The 21,578-nt window shown below is 45.3% G+C and overlaps 1 protein-coding gene across 5 annotated transcripts in view; it reads left to right on the top strand.

The window, feature by feature from the left end:
* Nucleotides 1–5,096: 5,096 nt before the first annotated feature.
* Nucleotides 5,097–21,578, top strand: part of SLCO5A1 (solute carrier organic anion transporter family member 5A1) — a 78,153-nt gene continuing 61,671 nt past the window's right edge. For 3 of the 5 annotated variants that reach the window (XM_074552252.1, XM_074552244.1, XM_074552262.1), the window contains exons 1-2: nucleotides 5,097–5,240; nucleotides 6,267–7,622. In XM_074552252.1, the coding sequence (XP_074408353.1) occupies nucleotides 5,132–5,240; nucleotides 6,267–7,622 (1,465 nt within the window). In that variant the 5' untranslated portion in view covers nucleotides 5,097–5,131. Of the gene's footprint in view, nucleotides 5,241–5,625; nucleotides 5,761–6,012; nucleotides 6,178–6,266; nucleotides 7,623–21,578 lie in introns of those variants that run through there. The other 2 variants (XM_074552257.1, XM_074552254.1) reach the window with 2 other exon arrangements.

Here is a 21,578-nt window from a genome sequence, read left to right as displayed (position 1 = left end):
CTCTCCCATTTAAATTGCCTGAGCATCTCATGCCTCCTTAATGCCTGACACTGCAGTGGCAGCAGGAAAAAAAAAGGCTTAAAACCAGAGGTATAGGGTTTAGGAAACAATTACAGGCACCAAATGTGTCTTTGCATTTATCATCTCTCATCTTGTTGCCGCTAGGCTACCATGGCCCTGTATACATTCCTAACAAAGTACGTGTTCAATGATCTGGTGTGTCTTGCTTGTAAATAACTTGGAAAAAAAGATACCTTTGATGGTTAGCTGGTGGATTATCTGCCTTTAGATACATCTTGCTTGGGGCTAGAGTGCAGCACAGTGCTGCAGAATGAGTGGTGGCGCAAAGCTGCCCAGAGCCTGTGGTGCTTCAGTGAGGGGTTCCAGCCTGGCTGGCTCCAGAGGGCAGGAAAGGGCTGGCTCCTCTCCTTCGATGGATGAAGCCCTCACTGGTATCCTCAGATCTGACACACTGCCCAGATGCAGGCTCTGTGCTGACTCTGAAACCTTCCTGCATCACCCCGCGTGCCTCTGCCCCACCAGACAAATTCCTAGCACAGTCTGACATGTTGCAAGACTGGGAATTAGAGTCTCTTCCTGCCCCTACCTCCTATTTTGCTACTTAGCATTTATCAATGTGATCTCAAGTTAATGGTATGTATAAAAAGAAAATATCTTTTAGCTTCTTCTCATGTCTTCTATGCTTTGTATTTTTAAAATTTTATTTTATTCTTTACACTCCTTATGTATAAAACCTGACACTTATTACACTTCAGTTCATTTTTCAAAAAAAAGGTTTTCTGTGTGTGTTTGCATAGGAGGCAGACATAAATAACTGTGTCAGGCCCACTTTTAAGATGCTTGCCTAGCTTTTTTAGACACACACACTGGGCTTTTGCTTGAGAAGGAAAGTCTAATTTTGAACACAACTGTTAAAATTATCTCATGCAGTTTCACTGTAACTTCCTGAGACTCAGCATCTCCTAAAATAAACCAGTAAGCCCTATGAAACCATGGCTATGACTAATACAGGTGGCATGGGCTTTATCTTGCTGCTGTGCCCTCAAAGGAGAGCCCCGGTTATTGGCATAGCGCTGCATTCAGCCCTGCAACAGCAAGGCATGTCAGAGCTTTCCCTGTGCAGGTGTCCTTATCACCTGCTGCTTCTGACTGCCCCTACCCTGACCTAAGCCCTTCACCACCTCTCCATGCCTGATGATCCCTGGATGGCCAGCTGAATCCATAATTCCCACTGCCCTGGCCTCACTGCACGTCTTGGGGCTGCTGCCTGGATGGGAGTGCAGGGCAGAGGCAGACTGTAAGGGAGAAGAATGACTTCAGTGAGGGAACATAGTCCCTTCTTCTGTGACATGTACAGTGTTAACACTGATGGCTGTCACCTCTAAATTCAACCATTATTTCTGAGATTTTATCTTTTCTTCCTTTCCCTTTTCCCTATCACTTTGCACCTCCCTGGCATTCATGGTCTCCTTATTTCATTCATGAGACTGCAGCTAGTTCTTCTCTGGAGACCAACAAACGTTAATGCGATGTCTCCCAACAGTATCTGACTGTGGTTAAGCTGATTTCTTGTACTAAATGAGCTCTTTAGTACAGAATCTGCTGCTACAAGTGCTCTCTCTGACATCTGAAATAAAAATAATGAGCTGTTCTCTCCCAGCAGTGAGCTGCCCTCGGGAGTTCATTAGGACACTAGCTTGGTGAGGGTCCCCAAGGAGTGACATTTCTTGTCCTTTTGCTTTATGCTTCCCAGTGCTCATGCTCCAGTCCTTTCGCCTCCTAATTCACATGCTGTTTTGCTTATTCTTTTACTAATATTGGGCTGGGAATGAAGACAAGATATTGCCCAAAAATGGCAGCAGTGTGAAGGAAAAGGGGAAGAAAGACAAGTGTGTTGATTTATTGTATTTGTGACATTTCATCGAGTAGAAAGCCTGGCTGGAAATGTGAAACACTGAAAGAAAAGCAGAGCCATCAACTCATGCCACCCTTGAGCTGAGTTTAGCCTCTCTTTGTGGCCTGAAATAGACTAGGCTGAGGTACTTCTTGGGCATCGCCACCTCCCTGAACCACCAAGGACAGGTAAAGCCTCAAAACAGAGCAACTAAAGTGTGACCTTAAAAAGATGGTGCCTTGGTAGCTCTGGTACCCTCTCTTTTGGAACTGATCAGCTCAGGAGCCCAAGCTGTGGGTTAAGGTCCTGTCCCTCACTGAACAGCAGCTGAGAGTGCTGTGTGAGCTTGCCACCACAGCAGAACAGCCCAACAGGGAAGGAGGTTGTCAGCTGGGAACTTAGGAACTCTTAGGATGAAGGGCCTGCCTTTCACTAGTCCTGACTTTATGTCTTTCATTAACACAGATAAATCAAAATAGGATGTCAACTCATGTTCTTAATCTAGCAAAATGGGAACGATGTTCTTTTGCAGTTCTAGCTGTAAAAAGGCTGATCTGCAATACCAATTGATTGCTTTGTGCTTGAGAGACATTGTGTATTTTAAATTCACTGTGGTAAAACTTAAAAACGAGAAAGTTTCCATGGTAAGTTTTATAAAATTGTATTTTATGGTGAATTTGGGCACTATTTGTTGCACCTTCTGTAATCAACCTGTCAAGTCAAGAGAGTAATACTGATTTCCCATTCACTACTTGGTGCTGGATGATCATACTCAACTGCCAACCCATTATTTAAGTATTCAGACCCAAAAGTAAGCAGGGAAGTCAAACATTTTAGAACCTGTAGTCTGGAGGAATAACTTCCCAAAACAAACACCTTCACAAAGGCCTATGAACCTTGTTTCTCTCTTGACAGGCTTGCCACTGTGGAAAGAATTGAAATTGTACCTGAAAATATTTGCAAAGGCTGTGAAACTGGGAATGCTCACCCTTATATTTTTCCATGGGATTGAAGAAAGCTTTTGTGTATTTATTGTTATTCTGCAATCTTACAAAAGTTATTGTTGGTGTTACACAACGGTGGCTAGGAATCCTAGTTATAGAATGAGATCCCCAAGCTGATGTAAAAATCATGGGATTGTTTAGTTTGGAAAAGACCTTTAAGATCATGGAGCCCACCTGTTACTCAGCACTGCCAGGTCCACCATGAAACCGTATTCCAAAGTGCCACATTTACATGTCTTTTAAATACCTCCAAGAATGGTGACTTCACCACTTCCCTGAGCAGTCTTGTTCAAGAGCCTCACAATCCTTTTGGTGAAGAATTTTTTTGTAATATCCAATCTAAACCTCCCTGATGCAACTTGACACCATTTTCTCTCATCCTACAACTTGTTACTTGGGAGCAGAGACTGACCCCCACCTGGATACAACTTCTTTGATGTAGCTGTGGAGAGCAATAAGGTCTACTCTAAGCCTCCTTTTCTCCAGGCTGAACAATCCCAGCTCTCTCAGCTGCTCTTCATGAGACCTGTGCTCCAGACCCTTCCCCAGGTCTGTTGCCCTTCTCTGGACATTCTTCAGCACCTCAATGTCATTCCTGCAGTGAAAGGCCCAAAACTGAACACAGCACTCGAGGTGGAGCATCACCAGTGCCAAGTACAGGGCCACAATCACTGTCCTGGTCCTGCTGGCCACACTATTGCTGACACAGGCCAGGTGCCATTGGCTTTCTTGGCCACCTGGGCACACACTGGCTCATGTTCAACTGGCTGTTGAACAGCACCCCCAGGTCCTTTTCTGCCAGGCAGCTTTCCAGGCACTCTGCCCCAAGCCTGTGGTGCTGCATGGGGTTGCTGTGAACCAAGGACAGAATCCAGCACTGAGGTGCCATATATATGATCCATTAGACTCACAAACTGCAGTTAGTGGTTCATGTACTAGTTCAAGCGCAAAGGAGTGACTGAAGGGACACTGGCCTAGGTGAATTACATGTATGTCCTCAGGGTTAGAAGATGGAGTTGAATTAAGAGCTTGTTCTTGTTGAAATGGGTTATCCTCTTTCTTCAATCCTCATGGACCTCTTTTTTCCCATTTATACTTTTTTTCTCAAGTTCTTGTGCTCCCATCCTTGGTGAAGTGATTCAGCTCATAAAACTAGCAAAACACTTATTTTTCCCCTTGGATTGGTTTTCTGCTGCCTCAGTGAGTTTATTCAGCTTACTGTGCATTGAAGTGAGTGCCAGAGCTGCAGTGACAGAAGCTGTGGCCATGGGAAGCTGACAGTGGAAGAGGCAGGAGAGAGGAGCTGCAGTGATAACAACTAACTGTGGGATAATGAAATAAAACAAATTGTCCTAAGGACCTTATGTAGCAAGAATGAATCATTAGAATGGATTTTTAAAGAATCCTAAGGTAATAAAAAATCTACGGCCTAAACAAGCACTAAACTTGGGACACCTTCTCAACAGGAAAAATGTGGCTGAAAACCAACCAAACAAAAAAAATATATTGTTTTTGCTGTGTTTGAGCAGTTGGAGTGTTAAGTGAGAACAAAGAGGTATCAAAATACCTCTGGATAACAGCTTCATAAAACTTGAAGATGGTAACTTTCATGGATATGATATGGAACGATCTTATTGATCCAGACTATAAATAAGTAAAAAAAAGAAAAACAAAAAAAGTGGCAAGTCAGTCTTAAATGTGTTTTTAAAGGAGGAGAAACAAATCGATGGTAAATCTTCCATCCTGCCAGAAAAGCACCAACTATTCAGAAATATGTACGATATTATGCCTCTTTGGTGCATTCCTTTGCATTATTTTATGGAAAAGACAAATATCTCAATAGTTCACACTCTATCACTCCACAACAAATAATTTGCAGGACTATTTAGCCTTATTCTGCTACTAGGGCTTTTAATACAGGGACTTGAGAGTAAAGCAAACCAGTGCAATTCAAGACACTACACAAACGTAAAAAAGGGGATTAGGAGAAAACTCTATGAGAACTTAACTCTGAACTACTTTTCCTGTATTTTACATGTGCTCCCAGTTTTGGAGATGGTTTGTATTGAAGATAAGTTTCTGGACAAAAAGGATCATCAGGTGATCTATTTTCCTTAAGACAAAAATTTTTAAAATCATCCCTTGGTTCTTCTCACTTTTCAGCAGTCGATGTAACTAAGGTCCTGTCTTTTTCCGCCTTTTACACAAGGGGATGCAACACCATCCCAAGCATCCCAAACGCCGCCCGGGGCTGCCAACCGTGGCGCTCCGCGGACTTTCTCAGCCACGAGCGCCGAGTGGCAGCCCTCAGCAGCTCCAGGGTGAGCAAGGGCACGGACCGGGCAGCTCCCGAGGCGTGCCCCGCCGCCGGGCTCACCGTCCCGCGGGGACCCTGGCCTCTCTGGCAGGGGGTGCTGCCGGGTAGCCGCGGGCCGGTAGGGCAGATCGGAGGGCAGCGAGCTGCCGGCGGCATCTCCCGGCCCGGCGGCAGCGGCGGGCGCGCCTGCGCTCCGGCGCCCGGGGAGGCGGAGGCGGCCGAGGGGGACCCGGCGTTGGGTGACAGGCGGGGCGGGGGCGCAGGGCCCGGGCCGGCCGCCCCCGGCGCCGCACGCTCGGTGAGTAGTCCCGGCGTTTTTCTTCGCAGCGGCCGGGAGGAGAGCCCGGTGCGCCCCGCCGGCTCCGCCGGGCAGCCCCTGGGGGTGGGGGAGATCCGCCGCCGGGGCGCGGTTGCCCGGGTGCCGTTGCCTCCCCCACCCACCCCTCCGCGGGGCCGCAGCGAGCGGGAGGCGGCGGGGAGACAAAAGCGGACAAAGGAGGCAAAAGGCGTGTTCCGCTGCCGGGGTAGGGATGTGTGGGCACCGCTGTGCACCCGGCGGTCCCGGGGGCAGCCGAGCGAGCTGGGGCAGCGAGGTCGGCCCCGGGTTGCCGGGTCCCGGGGTGCCCGCCGCCGCTGCCCGGCTCCTGCTTTGTTCCCCTTCCCTCCGCCTGCCGCCGCTCCCCGGGCTGCCGAGTTGTAGCGGAGTATTTATTTCAACGCATTTATTTTTAGGCTAGAAAATAAAAGGCTTGGCACGGCGACCTTTGGCTGTCGCATCCGGCACCAAATAAAAGGGTCGCGCTCTGGCCGAGGCCGCCCCGGCTCTTATGTAAATCCATGTGCCGTCCCCAAGGACGCGCGGTCCCCGGGGCGCTGCCGTGATCCAGCCCGCGCGGGGACGGGGACGGAGGCGCTCCCCAGAGCTCAGCGCAGATCGCGGGGTCGGGCGGGCAGAGGCCGGGGCGCGGGGAGGGACGGGGCCGCTGTGGCCGGCGCCGCTGACCTCCCGTGCTTGCTCTCCGCCCCGCAGATCGGCAGCAATTCCCCGGAGCTCCGTCACCGGCGTCGGCGGCGAGGCGAGAGGAGGATGCGGGCTGCGGAGCGGGCGGCGCTGCCCCGCGGCGGGCAGGCTGTCCGCGGGGCCCCGGCCGGCGGCTGCTGAGCGCGGCGCCGCGGGCATGCGGCGACGGGGAGCGGGAGCCGCCGGCAGCGCGGGCGCCCCGGCGAGCGGGTGGCCCCTCGAGCGAGACTGAGGGCGGATGGAGCCACAAAGGAGTTTGGCTGACACGTGCGGCGGGGCGGCCGGCGGCCGCGGCTAGGGCCACCCCCCTCCCCTCCCTCCTCCCCTCCTCGCTATGCTGCGCTCTCGCCGGGCCCCTCAGCGGACTCGACGCACGGCAGCGATGGAGCCGGTCGGGCTCCTGTGAGGCCGCCGCCGGACCCAGCATGGCCTCGGCGGGGATCCCGGAGCAGCGGCTCCCCGGGGCGGAGCGGCCGGCGGCGGCGGCGGCGGGGGGCCGGGCGGAGGCGCCGCGGTGCCGCAGTCTGCCCGCGCTCGGCTCCCCCCTGGCGGCCGGGGGGGGCGGCGGCGGCGGCCGGCCGAGCCCCGCCGCGGAACCCGCTCCCGAGGCCGAGCGGGGCCAGGGCGCCGCCGCCGTCGCCGAGGCCGGCCGGCTCCCCGCCGCCGCCAGCGGCAGCGGGAGCTTCCCCTGGAAGACGGAGGGCAGCCAGCCGGCGGCGCCCGGCCGAGGGGTGTCCCTGGGCCCCCCGCTGCTGCTGCCGCCGCCGCCGCCGGCGCTGCTGCTGGCGGGCCCTCCGGGCAGAGCGTGCCTGCGGGCAGTGCTTGCGGACTCGCGCTTCTTCCTGGTGTGCATGTGCTTCCTGACCTTCATCCAGTCCCTCATGGTCTCCGGCTACTTGAGCAGCGTCATCACCACCATCGAGCGGAGATACAGCCTCAAGAGCTCGGAGTCGGGGCTGCTGGTCAGCTGCTTCGACATCGGGAGCCTGGTGGTGGTGGTCTTCATCAGCTACTTCGGGGGTCGCGGACGGAGGCCGCTCTGGCTGGCCGTAGGGGGGCTTTTCATCGCCCTGGGCGCTGCGCTCTTCTCCTTACCTCACTTCATCTCTCCGCCGTACCAGATCCAGGAGCTGAACTCCTCCGTCAGTAACGAGGGCTTGTGCGTGGCCGGCAATGGCACTGCCAAGGAGCAGTGGGACTCGTCGGCCTGCGTCAAGGACACCGGTGGAAACGACCACTCTCTCTATGTAGCTTTATTCATTTGTGCCCAAATCCTCATTGGCATGGGCTCGACACCCATCTATACCTTGGGACCAACCTACTTAGATGACAATGTCAAGAAAGAAAACGCCTCACTTTACCTAGGTAAGGCAACTTAAGTACCTGGGTACTTAGCTGAACCCCAGGTCTTTGAGAGGCCGGTTACAGGTACTTCTGCCTTGGTCCTGCTGAACAACATCTGTGCTAACTTTTCCTTTTCAGATGACCTTTTGAAGTAAAATTGCCATGCTCTCCTAGTTTAAAATGTTTTGTGGCATGGTGAACAGCAGTAACGGGTGAAGCTAACGCAGTGTGCCTAAAAGCAGTTGTACTCACATCCTCCTGCATGGGTAATAGAACAACAGAGAAAGTTGTCTTCTCTAATGCGTTTCAGCACTTGGCAGTAGCCGGTGACTTTTTCAAGTCAAGAAAACAGTGTTAAAATTTGCCCTGTCCCTTCAAGTTTCTTTTTGCTAACACAGAATCTTTGCATTTCTAAATTCTGGTTGCTGTACCTTTAGCCTAAAGTCTCTATAATGTTAATGCTCAATAAGCACTTTGTGAGAGTTCTGGCATGCTTTGTTTTACTTTTCCAGCACTCTTTTGCCTGAACTAGCAATGAATTTTTACTGTCATTGGTACATCATCTGGCATCTCAGAGTTAAAAACTCACTGATAAACCAGCGTGTGAAGCCTTCAGGGTTGAGTTTGGTTAGGGCAGCTCAAGGAGCACAACGAAATGAGTTGTGTCCAATCTGGCATAAGCTTTTCAGCAGGTACAGACAAATCTTCTTGATAGTTGTGAGATGTGGGAAGAAAGGGTATAAAGGATATCTCAGATATTTCAGGGTACTAAACTTTACTGGAGTTTGATCCTGATAGTTTGTGTAATGTGCAAGATTAACTGCTTGCTGACTTTGCATTAGCCCCTTAGTTGCTTCTATAAGAAATGAACCTCATGTACCCTTCACATGCTTTTCAAATAAGGAGAGGCACTTAGGGGGCTGACAGAGCTGTGAAAGCGTTTTGGATACTCAGCATTACCATTTGTAGTTCAGTTTTCTTTGGCGTTATGATAGCCATGGAGATAATAATTGCATATAAAACACACATTTATGGAAGTTATACACTTGCAGAGTGTGTGTGTGTAACTACTTTACTGAACAGAAGTAGTGATCCGGATCAGTGTTTTTATTCCTTTTGACCTGTTCTTTGGCAATTTGACTGTTCCCTGAACCGTTCTAAAGCCATGCACAGTCTGTGTGCAGTGTCTTGAAAAAGCCTGGGGCACTGCAGGTTTTTGGAAGGAGGGAGAGGTATTCACTGCATTGCTACTCTGCATGGTGAAGTATTTGACAAAGTGTTTTTTCCCTCTCTTCCCCTGTCTGAGAAAGGTTAAGTGGTATGGAAATTAAGATTAACCTAGCATTGACTTCATTGGCAGCATGAAAAAACAAAGCATCTTGTTACTGAGGTTACTAAATTGTAGTTTGGAACTTTTGCAAGTAGGTGATCTCTCACAGTCCTCAGAAACGAAGAAAGAAAAGGAAATGCTGTAGGTGAGGAATGAAGGGTAAAAGAGGTGAACGGTGAGAGAGGCGGAAATCTTTCTTCAGCAAAGGGGAAGGCAAGGTCAATGGGGGGAAATCCTCACTGTGCAGGAGAAATGATGCCTACCACTGATGCGCCTCTAGCACAGGAAATACTCATTAAATGACTCAGGTAACTTTAATTGCAGCGAAGCTAACAAAGGTAAAAGGCACCAGCAGCTGGGCAGACTCCATGTGACCCTGTGGCTGCCAGACACTGAAGGCAGCTTTGATCTATACTGGGAGGACCCTTCTAGAGTCAAAGTTCATTTTTAGTGATTCAGGAGAACAAAGATGAGTACACCCAGCTACAGTATATGTGAAAAATTTATGCCTGTGATTTGATTGTGACCACAGGGAGAATTAAAATGAACACAAAGTTCATTTAATAAAATGTACTATCACCTCTATTCAGTCTTGAAGCCACTCAGGGCTAGAAGCAATGTTGTCTGCTGTTGGATATCTTGGTATTGTCTTTTTTAAATAGTGTGGAGTTCTTAGGAAACATTTAAGTTGTTAATGTGTAAGTATTTGCCTCACTTCAGATACAGGCCAGTGACTTTTTGAGGGGCAGGAGTAAAATCTGAGTTTTTGGGGGAGAAAGAAAAAGAACACTGTTTGGCACGTTGATGTGAGCAAACATGTTTTTGTTGGATCTTCTCAATGGTTTGGAATGTTGAATGTCCTTGAGGAGAGGGATTTGTGGGCAGCAGACAGCTCAGCCAGGTGCAGGGCTGGGATAGAAGTGGCCTGGGCATGGCTCTGCAGGCTTGCCACCTCACGTCCTGTGTTATGCAATGCCTGCTTCTCCAGCTGGTGTGATTCTATTACTGGGGAAAACTATGCAAGTGATGGCCAAAATGTAAAATATGTGTCTGTGTGGAGGCATGGCTAACAAAAAATCTTGGAGTAACCCACGGCAGTTGAGGTTTAAAAAGAGATGAAAGCCCAGGGAAACAGGTCCCAGTCACACAGATATGTCTTTGAGTGAGGACACCTAATTAATAAAAAAAAAGTATCCTCTAACATGAAATGGAAGGTCACTTACATGTTTGTTCATAGTCGTGCTGGTATTGCATTCTGTGTTTTTCTTCCAAAGGAAGATAAATATATGTAAGTGTGCACCTGATAAGAGGTTCACTGAGCTTCAGAACTGATGAGCTTTTTGACCCTGCAAGTGTGCCCACTAAGAGTAGGTCAGTAAAGCCCCCCTTGAGTATCACTAATCCTGATTCTGCAAAAACTCACCTTATGTGGCTGTGGAAGCTATCTTATTTATTTTCCAAGTTAATCCAGCTCAGGGCTCGAGTGGTGATAGCATATCCTCTTAAGTGTAGGCATGCAAGCTCCATGTGGACAGCTGTTTTAACATTCCTGGCTGGAAGTCCTCCTCTCAAAAAACATATTTGATGCTTATACATAGTCTCTTGGCTGCCTGCACTCGAGTCCATCTGTCAGAATGGCACAGTGCCAGTTGACAAGGTGCTGTGTTGTTTTCAGTAGGACAAAGGTGCCAAGCAGGGATTGTATTTGGGCTGCCCGCGCAGCAGCGTGTGAGCTCCTGTGTGGGATGTTTCTTCCTTGTGAAGCAGTGTCACCTCCGGGTTCTCCCACCCCTTGAACTTGACGATACTTTGATGCCCTGATGCTGACTTTGAGAAATGTGTGGCATCAGGCTTGAAAACAAGTCATGATTGTAACAGGTGCCTAGGAAATGTAAGAACTGGTTCCCTTAATCACAGATAATCCTAAAGGGAAGTTGCACAGTGTGTGTAAACTGGGCAGTACCAAGTTGTCTTTATCTTCTCTAAAGTCTCTCCCTTCTGTGCTCAGCTGTACTGTGATGTGTCTGTTGTCAGCTGCCTGATGTGTGCAGGTTCTTCTTTTAAGTATTTATCCAATTAAATTAATTGCAATTCAATTTGAAGTTGAATTGGACTTCCTGAGTCTTGTTTTGCACTCTTGATAATGTTTCTTCTACTTTACAAATTCTAGCACTTAAAACACGGTGATTTTTCTAAACATTGTGGGGTTTTTGTGTAGGGATCCAACAGTTTGTCTTGAATGTGAGTTTACCTTGTATTATATCAGGATTTTAAAAAGCAATTCTTTAAAATTAAGTGTGGCACTTAGAAGTTTTAATAGTGGCTGAAAACTTTTAAATATTTTGCTTCTTTTGCAAGTGGATATTGTTATAAAAAATGAATTTACCCTTAAAATTCACACTTAGGGAGGCAGCATCAGGTTTTACAGATATTGCATGAATGAAAATATTCTAGCATTCAGGAATGGCTTTTACCAGTACCCTCCCAAAATGACTAGTGAACAAATTGATCATTTTGCTAAGGATGTTTTATTTCATTTTCCAGAAAACTGTAGGCTGGTTAGGATATGATGTGAGAAAAGTGTCTCAGTTTAATTTCATGCAGACTGTCCCTAGGTTTTGGAACGAACTGTAATTACAAAATGCAAAGATAAAGGTTTTACGGGATAATGGCTGAAAAATTGGAAGAACCTGTGCACATGGGCTTGGTACAGATAATGGCTGAAAGCCAGGGAAGTAATTTCATAACCTGGAAAAAAAATAAATATTTAGAAAAGTTTCAAAAATATTTTGGAATCCTGCTTTATTTTCATGAGGATTGTTTGTGTGGGTTGCTGTTTCTAGCATTAGGTAAGCCATTTCACTGTGACTGTATTTTGTCTGGAGAATACCTCCTTATCAGTGTTTTTTTTACAGGTAGCTGTTCTGTATACTTACCCTCCATGTCTTTGTTACAGGCTTCCCCTAAGTCTTTATATGTGGATGTATGATGATTGTATTTATTATACTTGGAGTTAAATCTACCTCTATATCCACATCCCACTTGAAAGGAGAGGGCGGGGGGGTAGCTCCCCATCAGAAACCCACCATCCCTGCCTGCTGGGTCCCAGGGCATAGCCCAGCTGCCAGACAAGCTAGATCTCTGTAATGTGACAGTGCTTGGATATTGCCACAGGAAGCACTGGATTTTTGTGCCACTTTGATCCATTTTGGTCTGGCTGCTTCTGGGGTTATGGATGCCCCTGGGGAACAGGAACTGGAGCCCGGGGGGGGATCAGGTCCTTTATGTGGATGCTACAAGGTCATTGAGGTTTTCTGAGACAGTATCAACTTTCTAGCTGAGCAAAAGGGACCATCTAGAAGTAGGGAAACAGCTGACCAGCATTTAATTTTATTCTCACCAGTCAGCTTGTGACCACTTTTGATTTGCTTTTGGAATATGCTTCCTGCTTCCTGATATCCAAAAAGGCTAGTTTCCTACAGGGTTTTCTCAGCATTGATCCCTATAGTTGGTAAACCCTACAGAAATAGTGCATTTCTTTTTACAGCATGCCTGTGAGAAGGAAGATTTTTTGAATCAAAAATTGAGGCAAAAGGGTATGTTCACCAGTATTTTTTATTGCTTGCTCTATTTTCCTTGTAAAGAGAAAATGTGCAGAGCTCATTTCTCAAATACATGATTTTACTTTATCGGAGAGAAGGCCACATCTTGTTTTATGCAGAGGCAAGCACTAAGACTCAGCAGTCTGTTCTTGTGCAAACCTGGCGTGCATCAGGCAAGGGAGGGATTGTCCTGCTTTGCTCTGCACTGGGGCAGCCTCACCTTGAGCACTGTGTGCAGTGCTGGGTACCATGATATAAAAAAGACATTAAACCATTAGAGAGCATCCAAAGGAGGGCAATGAAAATGGTGAAGGCCCTTAAGGGGAATGTGTATGAGAAGCAGCTGAGGTCACTTGGTCTGTTCAGGCTGGAGAAGAGGAGGCTGAGGGGAGACATCGCTGCAGTCTACACTTCCTTGAGAGGGGAAGAGGAGGGGCAGGCGCTGATCTCTCCTCTGTGGTGACCAGTGACAGGACCCGAGGGAATGGCCCATGCTGTGTCAGGAGAGTTTAGGTTGGATATTAAAAAAAATGTTCTTCCCCCAGAGGGTGGTTGGGCACTGGAAGAGGCTCCCCAGGGAAGCGGTCACAGCCCCAGCCTGACAGAGTTCAAGAAGTGTTTGGACAGTGCTCTAGGGCACATGGTGTGACTCTTGGGGTTGGTTCTGTGCAGGACTATGAGCTGGACTTGATGACCCTTGTGGGTCCCTTCCAGCTCCGTGTATCCTGTGATTCCATGAGCTGTGTATGTGAAACATACACTTGTTTTGTTTGCACACTCAGCTGGGCAGCACTAGCAGAAGGCTGAGCTTGCTGTGCGCTTTGCTGGGGGTAGAGAGCATCTTGGGATGCAGGTGAAGTGACTGCAGCCCTTTGTGTGTATGGATTACACTGCTTTCTCCCACAGGTGATTTAACACTCAGAGGGTGCAGTATTGTGCTTCTCTGACACTCTGTAGCATCCCTTTTTTTGTTAAAATGCTGATCAGGCAGCTGGCACAGTTCCCGATAATTGCTTACAGTAGCACTGTGCAGTTTTATTGTCCTTTCCTATAACTGAGGAAATAGAAAGATTTTACTTTTCTTCTTCACTTTAGTTTCCTATTCCACAGGTAGACTGATATCTCTTTTTCATACTGTAATCCTAGATATCATTTTCTTAAGCATTTAGTGAAGCTGGTTTTTTTTGTCGTTTTAAGCAGTGTGTACATAACATTGAGTTCAGTAAAGAGTGGGGGCAGCCTTCGCTCTGAAGTTTTCTGCCTGCAGGATTTAATGTCGTGAGTGATACATCTTCACTTGCTCTGCCAGTGTCATGTCCCTTAGGGATGCTTTCTGCATCTCCAGTTGTGTCCTTGCCATGAGCTATGGCATTGTTCACAAGCAGATGTATTGACAAAGCATCACTTCCAGTAACTGGCAAAATGCACTTTGTCCTTCTTAGGAGCAAGAAGAGACTTAGGCACATGCTTCCCTGAATCTCTTTCTCTTTGTATTAAAGGACAAAAACTGGGTTGGATCCAGGGTTCTGAAACTCACTGAATTCCCAGGCCCAGTTATTTCCCTTGCTTAGCATTTGTCAGAATGGTTAGCATTTTGTTTCTGAGGTTGACAGTGCCCTTTTCACCCTCTTGAGCTTGGGAACAGTGTTTTCTTGGAGAGCAGCTCCCTTCTCTGTCAAGCCCTGCTGCAGGCTGGTTTGTGCAGACGAGTGTCTCCACCTGCCGAGGTCCCGGAGCAGCTGGGAAACCTAGACATGAAAGTGGCCTTTAAGTAACAGCTTGTTTGTGGCTTTTGCCAGGAACTGAAGGCTTGGGATCCAGTGTCTGATTACCTGGGGGCTGGAAACTCTAGCTGTCTGCTGGATACCCTGGGCTGTTTTCTAAAAGGTCACTGTAACTACTCCTGTTGCAGGTGGATTAGAGATGCTTTGTGTTTCATCCATTTTCCCTGAACTCTCATTCAGTGGCTGCCTCACCTGGGAGGACTTAATTGCTGTGAAAGTGCTTATGCAGTCAAAAGAGAGGAGGCTGGATTTCTCTGTACTGTCATTCTGAGACACATGGGTTTCTGTCTTGGTTGTGCAGGAAATACAGGCAATTTTATAAATGAGTCTCAGCTTCTGTTTCATCCTGAAGGCCAGCAGCTAAAAATTCAGGTTTTTAAAGTAGATGAATGGAATTTATGCATAGTTTTTAAAAGAACAGAAAACTAACTAAATCATATTAAACTTTCATGCTCTTATTTTAATCCTATGAAGTCTGTTTTACCCTGATAGCACTTTAAAAACCCTTGTTTCTTGTGAAAAATGAGCTCAGTTTTCCTTTTTTGTTGCTTTTACATGCCTTTCCTATTTATTTTGCAAAAAGTTGAGAAGCCACCATGCAAAAGTGGCACATATTTCAGCTGGTTCCCTCTGGCAGCTTTTGCCACTCTTGACTGAAAGGTCAAAGTAAGCACTAGCTCTGACTTGGCTGCTGATGGATGGGGCAGTGCCACATGAACTCAGAGGGCAGGACAAGCTGGTCACCTGTCTTCCTGTGAATTGTCACCAGAGCTGTCAGAGTTTCAGCTCCCAAGTCCAAGGGTGTCTCTGCAACTCCCTCAGCAGCTACAGGGATGCTGGGGCTTACTAGGGCTGTAATGGGAAAGCTCTGAAATGGCACAGTTGGAAGAAGGAGCAAGCTCTTGGCTTTCTGATTGCTGGTGTCCATGCTTGTATTCAAGTACCGTGGTCCTTTTACCTCAGCTCAGTTGGACAATCTGGGCACATGGGCTGGAGCTAGCAAATTCGTGACAGAGACAGCTCTGCAGTGCACATGCAGGTTGATTTCACCTGAGTCAGCCAAATCTATACTCCAACTCTTTTCAAGTGCCCAGAAAAAAATAGGACATTTCCTGTGATGGGAACAAATATATCCCTGCTCAGCAGTGTGGAGATGTATGGGCTCTGTCCTGCTCTGCTGCTGAACAGTTTGGACATCTGTTGTGCTGTCACAAGGCCAGAAATTTAGACACTGCCAGCATTAACAAGAGAGCTAAGGAACCTGGAGCTTTCACTGCTCTTTTCTGCCACAAGGAATTTGTTCTTACCTGAGAAATCTGGAAGTGCAGACACAGAAATTCAAGTGTTATTTTAGGCTGCCATTAGACCCGATAATCTAATCAGAAAATATTAACTCTCATGTAAGTAAACAGCTTACTTGGCAGCAAAGACAAATTTACACCAGTGAAAAACATCATGCTCTGGTATGAATTACATTTTGTGGTGAGTTTGAAGGAGATCCAGTCAGAAAAAAAAACCCAGGTTTATTTTTCCTTGTAATTTGAACAAGCAGGTAGATGAATTGTGTCACATGAAGTGCTTGCGAAGCAGTACTGCATGTCCACTAATTGTATGCTCCTGTGCTGTTCATCTTTGATTATTTTCTCAATTTTTAGTACAAGTTTCTTTTCAGCAGCTTGCTTCCTTTCAGTCAGCTTGCCAGGATATTTTTTTAGTGCTTCCACTTCTTTCCTTGCTTATATTGACATTAACACTTTGCTTACATTGCCCCATGCACAGTAGTACCTCAGTCTGGTGGTTGCCCTCTGCACCTTTAATCTTTGATGTTTACTGGATTAGAATGAAATCCTCAAGAGTGTCTCAGCAGTGATTTTCTTAAAATCCAGCTGCTCTGAAATCAGCTACCAACTCTTTAGTGTTTTGAGTTTAGCAAGCTTTTCTAAATTAGTGGCACCTTTCCATATTTACCTGTTTCAGTCGACTTCTTAGAAGTGACAAAAATTAAATCCTGGCAGGGTTCCCCTGTGATAATGCCATTTTCTTTCGATATTAATTAGGCTATCCTCTAGAGTCAGAATATTTCAGCTAATGCATATATTAGCTGAGTATATCTTCTGATACCTTGTGATTTGCTATTTTATACTAAGGTTGTAGTTTACTCCACTGTTTGTCCTGGGTTTCTTCACAGCTGTTTACTTCAGGTGTTATGTAGGCACTGAAAGGTGCTGGTGTGCTTCTGAAGTGCTTCCAGTCACACCTGGTTCCTGCTTCTCCTTTTTTCATTCTCTGATAAGATTAAAATCTGAATACCTGACCTCCCCAGAAGTCATTTCAAGTAATGCATTTTTGTAGATAATCCAAAGTAGACAGGGAAATAGCTGTGAGCTCTGCTGTGGTGGCTCCTAACCTGTGATTACTTAAACAGAATGTGTCAAGCGAGCCTCACGTGCATCTACAAATATCTAAAGGAAATATTCTGGGAGATGTTACCTGACATTGCTGTGTGTTAAGCTTTCCCTGTACTTGAAGAGAAATTACTGTATTCAGTTTAGCTGTTAACTCAGTAGATTTTGCTTTGTATAACAACTGAAAACACTACCTTTTCCATCAAAGGTTCCAAAGGAACCAGCTCATAGGCTCAGACATCAAATCCATGTGAAATAGCAGAATAACCTGTGTATGCTGGTTAGGTGGGAATTTTCAGCTGAAAAAGCCCCCGGAAAAGTGAAGGAGAAGGGGAGGTTAAGTGTCAGCAGCATGGGATGTCGGCGCCTCTCTCGTGTGCTGCAAGCCAGTGTGGGCTGGTCAGGAGGCACCTGCCAGGGACAGCAGCTGGAGCCCACAGGAAGGGCTGGAGATGCTGCTGTAAGTGTCTGTGGAGTACAGGGAAGTCCCTAACAAGGCTGGGGAGTCTGGGCAGTGCAGAGAATGCAGGGAAGCTTTGCTTCGGCCATGCTTTTCTTCCTCACAGAACAGCATTTTCCACTTCTGCCCAAAGTGCCTCTCCACGCCATTCATTGGTGCCTGCCATTTCAGTAGCTGGAGTTTAAAAAGTAGTAGCAAAATATTCTTTCATTTTGTGAGTTTTTAATCTAAATTTATGTTTTCTGCGTGTTAATTCATCCTAGTGAGGGAAAAAAGATTTAATGATGAGTGTAACCTTCTAGGATGCAAATAGCTTCAGTAATAATCCTGCTGTTTTAAAAAATGTAAAAAAATTGTTACATAATAATAGAGTCTGTAATTGTTGTAAATATGATGGGCAGTGTATATCAACTTGATTTAATACAGCTGTCTAGTGACAGAAATAGTGAAGGTGTCCCTAGGGAATTTTTATGGTTGCAGGAGAAAATAGCACATGAGCTTTTTGAGTCTGCAGTATAGTAGTGCTGATGCACATCAATGTAGGCATTTATCTGGTAAGTTATATAATTGGCCTAAAATAAGAATTCTAAAAATCTGTTTCTTCTGCTAATAGCATGACCTAGGGAAAGAAGTGGGATTTTGGGGTTATCTGAAACAAATAACTGTTAGTTTGTTACCACACCTGCACTGTCTTACTGGAGGATTATTAGTCCTGTTACACAATGAGAGTAAAAAGACACTGAACTCAACACTACAGTGTCATAATAAAATGCCATACTGTAAATAATTTTTCAGGAGCATAGCTGAGGACTGAGTTGATGCTTGAATGAAGAGCTGCATTCTAAATTGTAGTTCCTAAGTAGCTATTGCAGCATTTTGATACATAGAAGTTATGTACAGTCATTGACTGAACGGTTTAATGATATTGTGATTATGATGGTGAGATAGAGCTGGCTGGTATGAATTTCTTTGATTGCAGAAGCAAAGTATGCAAAAGTATCCATGTGTTTACTCCTATCCATGGCTTCCCCAGAACCTCTGGGAGGAGGAAGATGAGCACTACTCAGAGTGTCCTCTGCATTTAGGAGTACCTCTGTGACTCAGCCTGTGGAGAAGTTCTCCTCATAAGCTTTTGCTTCTTGTCTTGGTGTTTGTTAGCAATTGATTTTTGCTTAGATGAGGTCATTTATTGTTCTTACTGAGTTTGTGGTTAATTGCACTGGCTTTGGACACTCAGAAGCAAGGACACAGACAACAACAGGGATGCATGTGGCCTTGGAAAGCAAAATAAAAAGAGTGGTTAAGACTTCTGCCCCCATGCATTTGTGATAATTAAAAGAAGATCAGCCTTCTATGAGAAATGAGGTAAAACTGATGGACTAATACTGGCCAGGCCAGCTAATGGGAAAGAACTTGAAAAGAGCTTTTTAGCCTGGTGAGTCAGAAGCCTTGGGTATATATATGCCTTCTCATCTTCTATATGTATAAGAGATTCAATTAACCCTAGAAAAATGGAGCAATGTATGAACTAACATAAATTTAAGAGTTCCTACACTGTCATTAGAGCAGCTATTACTCCTTTCTATAACTAATAATAAATTTTAAGTATTTGGATAAGGTGAAAGAGTGTCTGTATCATCAGATAGATCTATAATTAACTTCCTTTCATGCTAATTCCCCTCTTCGTCATCCCCTGCATCCCCACACTCCAAATTTAAATCCTACTGAAAGAAGAGCTTACCACATGTCTGTGCAGTGTCATGCTTTCAAGAAAGCGATGATTTTATTCTCAGATTTATATTGTGTGTTTATAAATACCTTATTACAGAGACTGAGGAGGGGATCTATCATGTGTTGCAGTTTCAGGATATGTGAGAAATAACTTCTCTATGCCTAAGTTGGCATACTGAAATCTTTTCTAACTGCTGGGCCAAAGTTGACCATGTTCCTCTAGGAGGAGTAGATGTAACTGGTAGAGACAGTGAGAGGACTGATGAGTGCTTGTGGTAGAGGAGTTTGATAGCCACAGGGTTTATATTAGCAGGTGGGCATCCTACACTGTGAGCCAGCTGCTTTTGGTTTGGATTGTGCCTGACAGGAAAAAATGGTGCAGTATATCAGGAATGTAGTACATTTCCCTTGTCTAGCTTAATAGGATGCTCAGACCAATTATTTTGTGGCCTGAGCATTAGGATTTCTCCAAAATACAACTGCAGGGCTAAGCAACTCTTCTGCTGCTGGATTTGTTGCAGTTTTCATGGTGTTTTTGAAGATGTTGAGAGAATTAGTAGCATAGCATTAGAAAAGAAGGGTTGATATAACCCTTGTGATTGTGTCAGGGAGCTGCTGGGTGCTCTTAGGCCTGCTGCCTGCTGCTTTTCTGTTGAATCAGGATAGAGAGTGTGAGGAGCAGCATGGTTATTTTTATATGCAGAGGGCCAAAGAACTATACAAGAATTCTGCTCTTAATTTAGTCTGTGTTGCACTCCTGTTAAAAAGACTTCTTTTTTTCCCCTAATTTTCTTGAGTAATAAAATGGTGTGGAGCTCAGGGAACTGACAGCTGGTGGCTTTCTGATGTAGGAGAATTGACATGAAGAATATGTGTGGGTGTGATATAACCCCTTGGTGATGTGCTGTGTACTCTTGTTATACATTGTGCCAAAATAGACAGTAATCCTCTTATGTAGGATTGTCAAGTAAGTAATAATAGAGCACAAGTCAGTACCATCAGTTCTGAGATTTTTTTTTATAAACATAATTGTTATTCATATCTCCTAGATTCTTTAGTACTTCTCTAAGTTCTTCTTCTAAGTCCTGCAAATGTTATGTTTTACAGTAATGATGTCAGCTGCTCTCAAGACTTTCCTATTCATCTTTCTAATTGATGCTCTTGCTTTAAAAAGGCCACAGAGATTTTGAGTTTTATAATTCAACTCATTTCCTAATGTGAAAACTTCAGATGAAGAAAAATGTGAAGATCATTTTGTCTGCATAAAACATTTCCATTGTCTTACAAGGAGCCCTGAAAAGATCTGAAGCAATCAGAGTTACTGTCTGCAGGCTGTTCATCCCATTTAGAAGACATGAAGTTGGCTGCTCTACAGCAGGGCAGACAGGATAAGTTGTGCTGGAGGAGAGGAGCAATTAGCTCGACAGCAAGCACAGAGCAGGAAGGGAGGTCTGGAGGCGTTTAATTAATACTAATGCCTTTGTGCTTACAAGGACCAGCAGCTTACTGCTGCCTCGCTCTTGTGCTTCTCAAACCTGCTGTCTAATGAACATTAGATTTAGTAAAGCTTTCCAGAAAAGTTAATAAATCATGACTAACTGTGACACATTCCCCCTGAAGGTAATGAGGTACACCTGATACTGAGTGGGAGCAGGGTCTGATCTGTGAAGCTTTTCCATTTTTAAACAGATAACAAGGCCTTTTGGGATTTTTGTACTACATTTGTTTTAAGTAATCTGAAATAATGGGAAAGACATGTCATCTATTAAACAGTTTTCAAGTAACCAAACCAATTAGGGAGAAATAAACCTTTTTTTTCCATTGTGAAAACAGTTTTGGGCAGGTATCATTTTTATTAATCTGAGTTTGATGGCAAAACTACTTCTGATGGAAAAGTGTTTAGTCACCAGTGTATACTTATTTGCATAGCTTTTCATTTTGAGATGCAATTTGCTATTTAATTCTCAATTTTTATTCATTTTAACTTCCATTCAATGATAGGTGGAAAATACAAGTAAAATCCTATTTGGTTGAAGGTCACTTCTCTGTGTAACTCTTGCTTCTGTTTTATTCTAGTACCTCATTCAAGACATGCCTAGACTCCAGTATGCTGGAGAGGATTGCTTTTTCCATTTGCTGCTCATGAGAATACCAGCTCTGTGGCTTCAGGCTTACATGTTTTTTATATTTATAAATGTTTCCCTGATGAGTTTCAGCAGTGTATGTTAATAAAAGGATGATCTCTATGATGATTTATTCTTTGTGCGGGAGCACCAACATAATCCAGTTTGAGTTGTAATCTACAAACTTTAGTTTTGGTTAGATGTTGCCTGTGTTTAAATATCCCTGTGTCACCCCTTCTGTTAACGGTTATGTGTAGAAACAGCTTTATTATTCCATTTTGGGAGCAAACTTCCATATCACATTGCAGTTAATACAGTGTTTTATCACACTAATTGCCTGTTAGTGCAGTTTTTGTGCAATTAAAGTATTCTTATTGCACATTATCGTATCACCCAAGACTTGTGTAACAAGGTAATTAATCTATGCTATCTCCAAGGAATAAATGAAAAGTACTGGATGAGGGTCACAGCCTTTGATAATTATTTATGTTACAAGAAGAAAGCAGAACAGAAATGCTTGGATTTTCCCGTTTTGATGGATT

The sequence above is a fragment of the Zonotrichia albicollis genome, chromosome 1, assembly GCF_047830755.1.
Source record: "Zonotrichia albicollis isolate bZonAlb1 chromosome 1, bZonAlb1.hap1, whole genome shotgun sequence".
Lineage (NCBI taxonomy): Eukaryota > Metazoa > Chordata > Aves > Passeriformes > Passerellidae > Zonotrichia > Zonotrichia albicollis.
The sequence above is the reverse complement of the archived record's forward strand: the minus strand, read 5'-3'. Positions and strand labels throughout refer to the sequence as shown.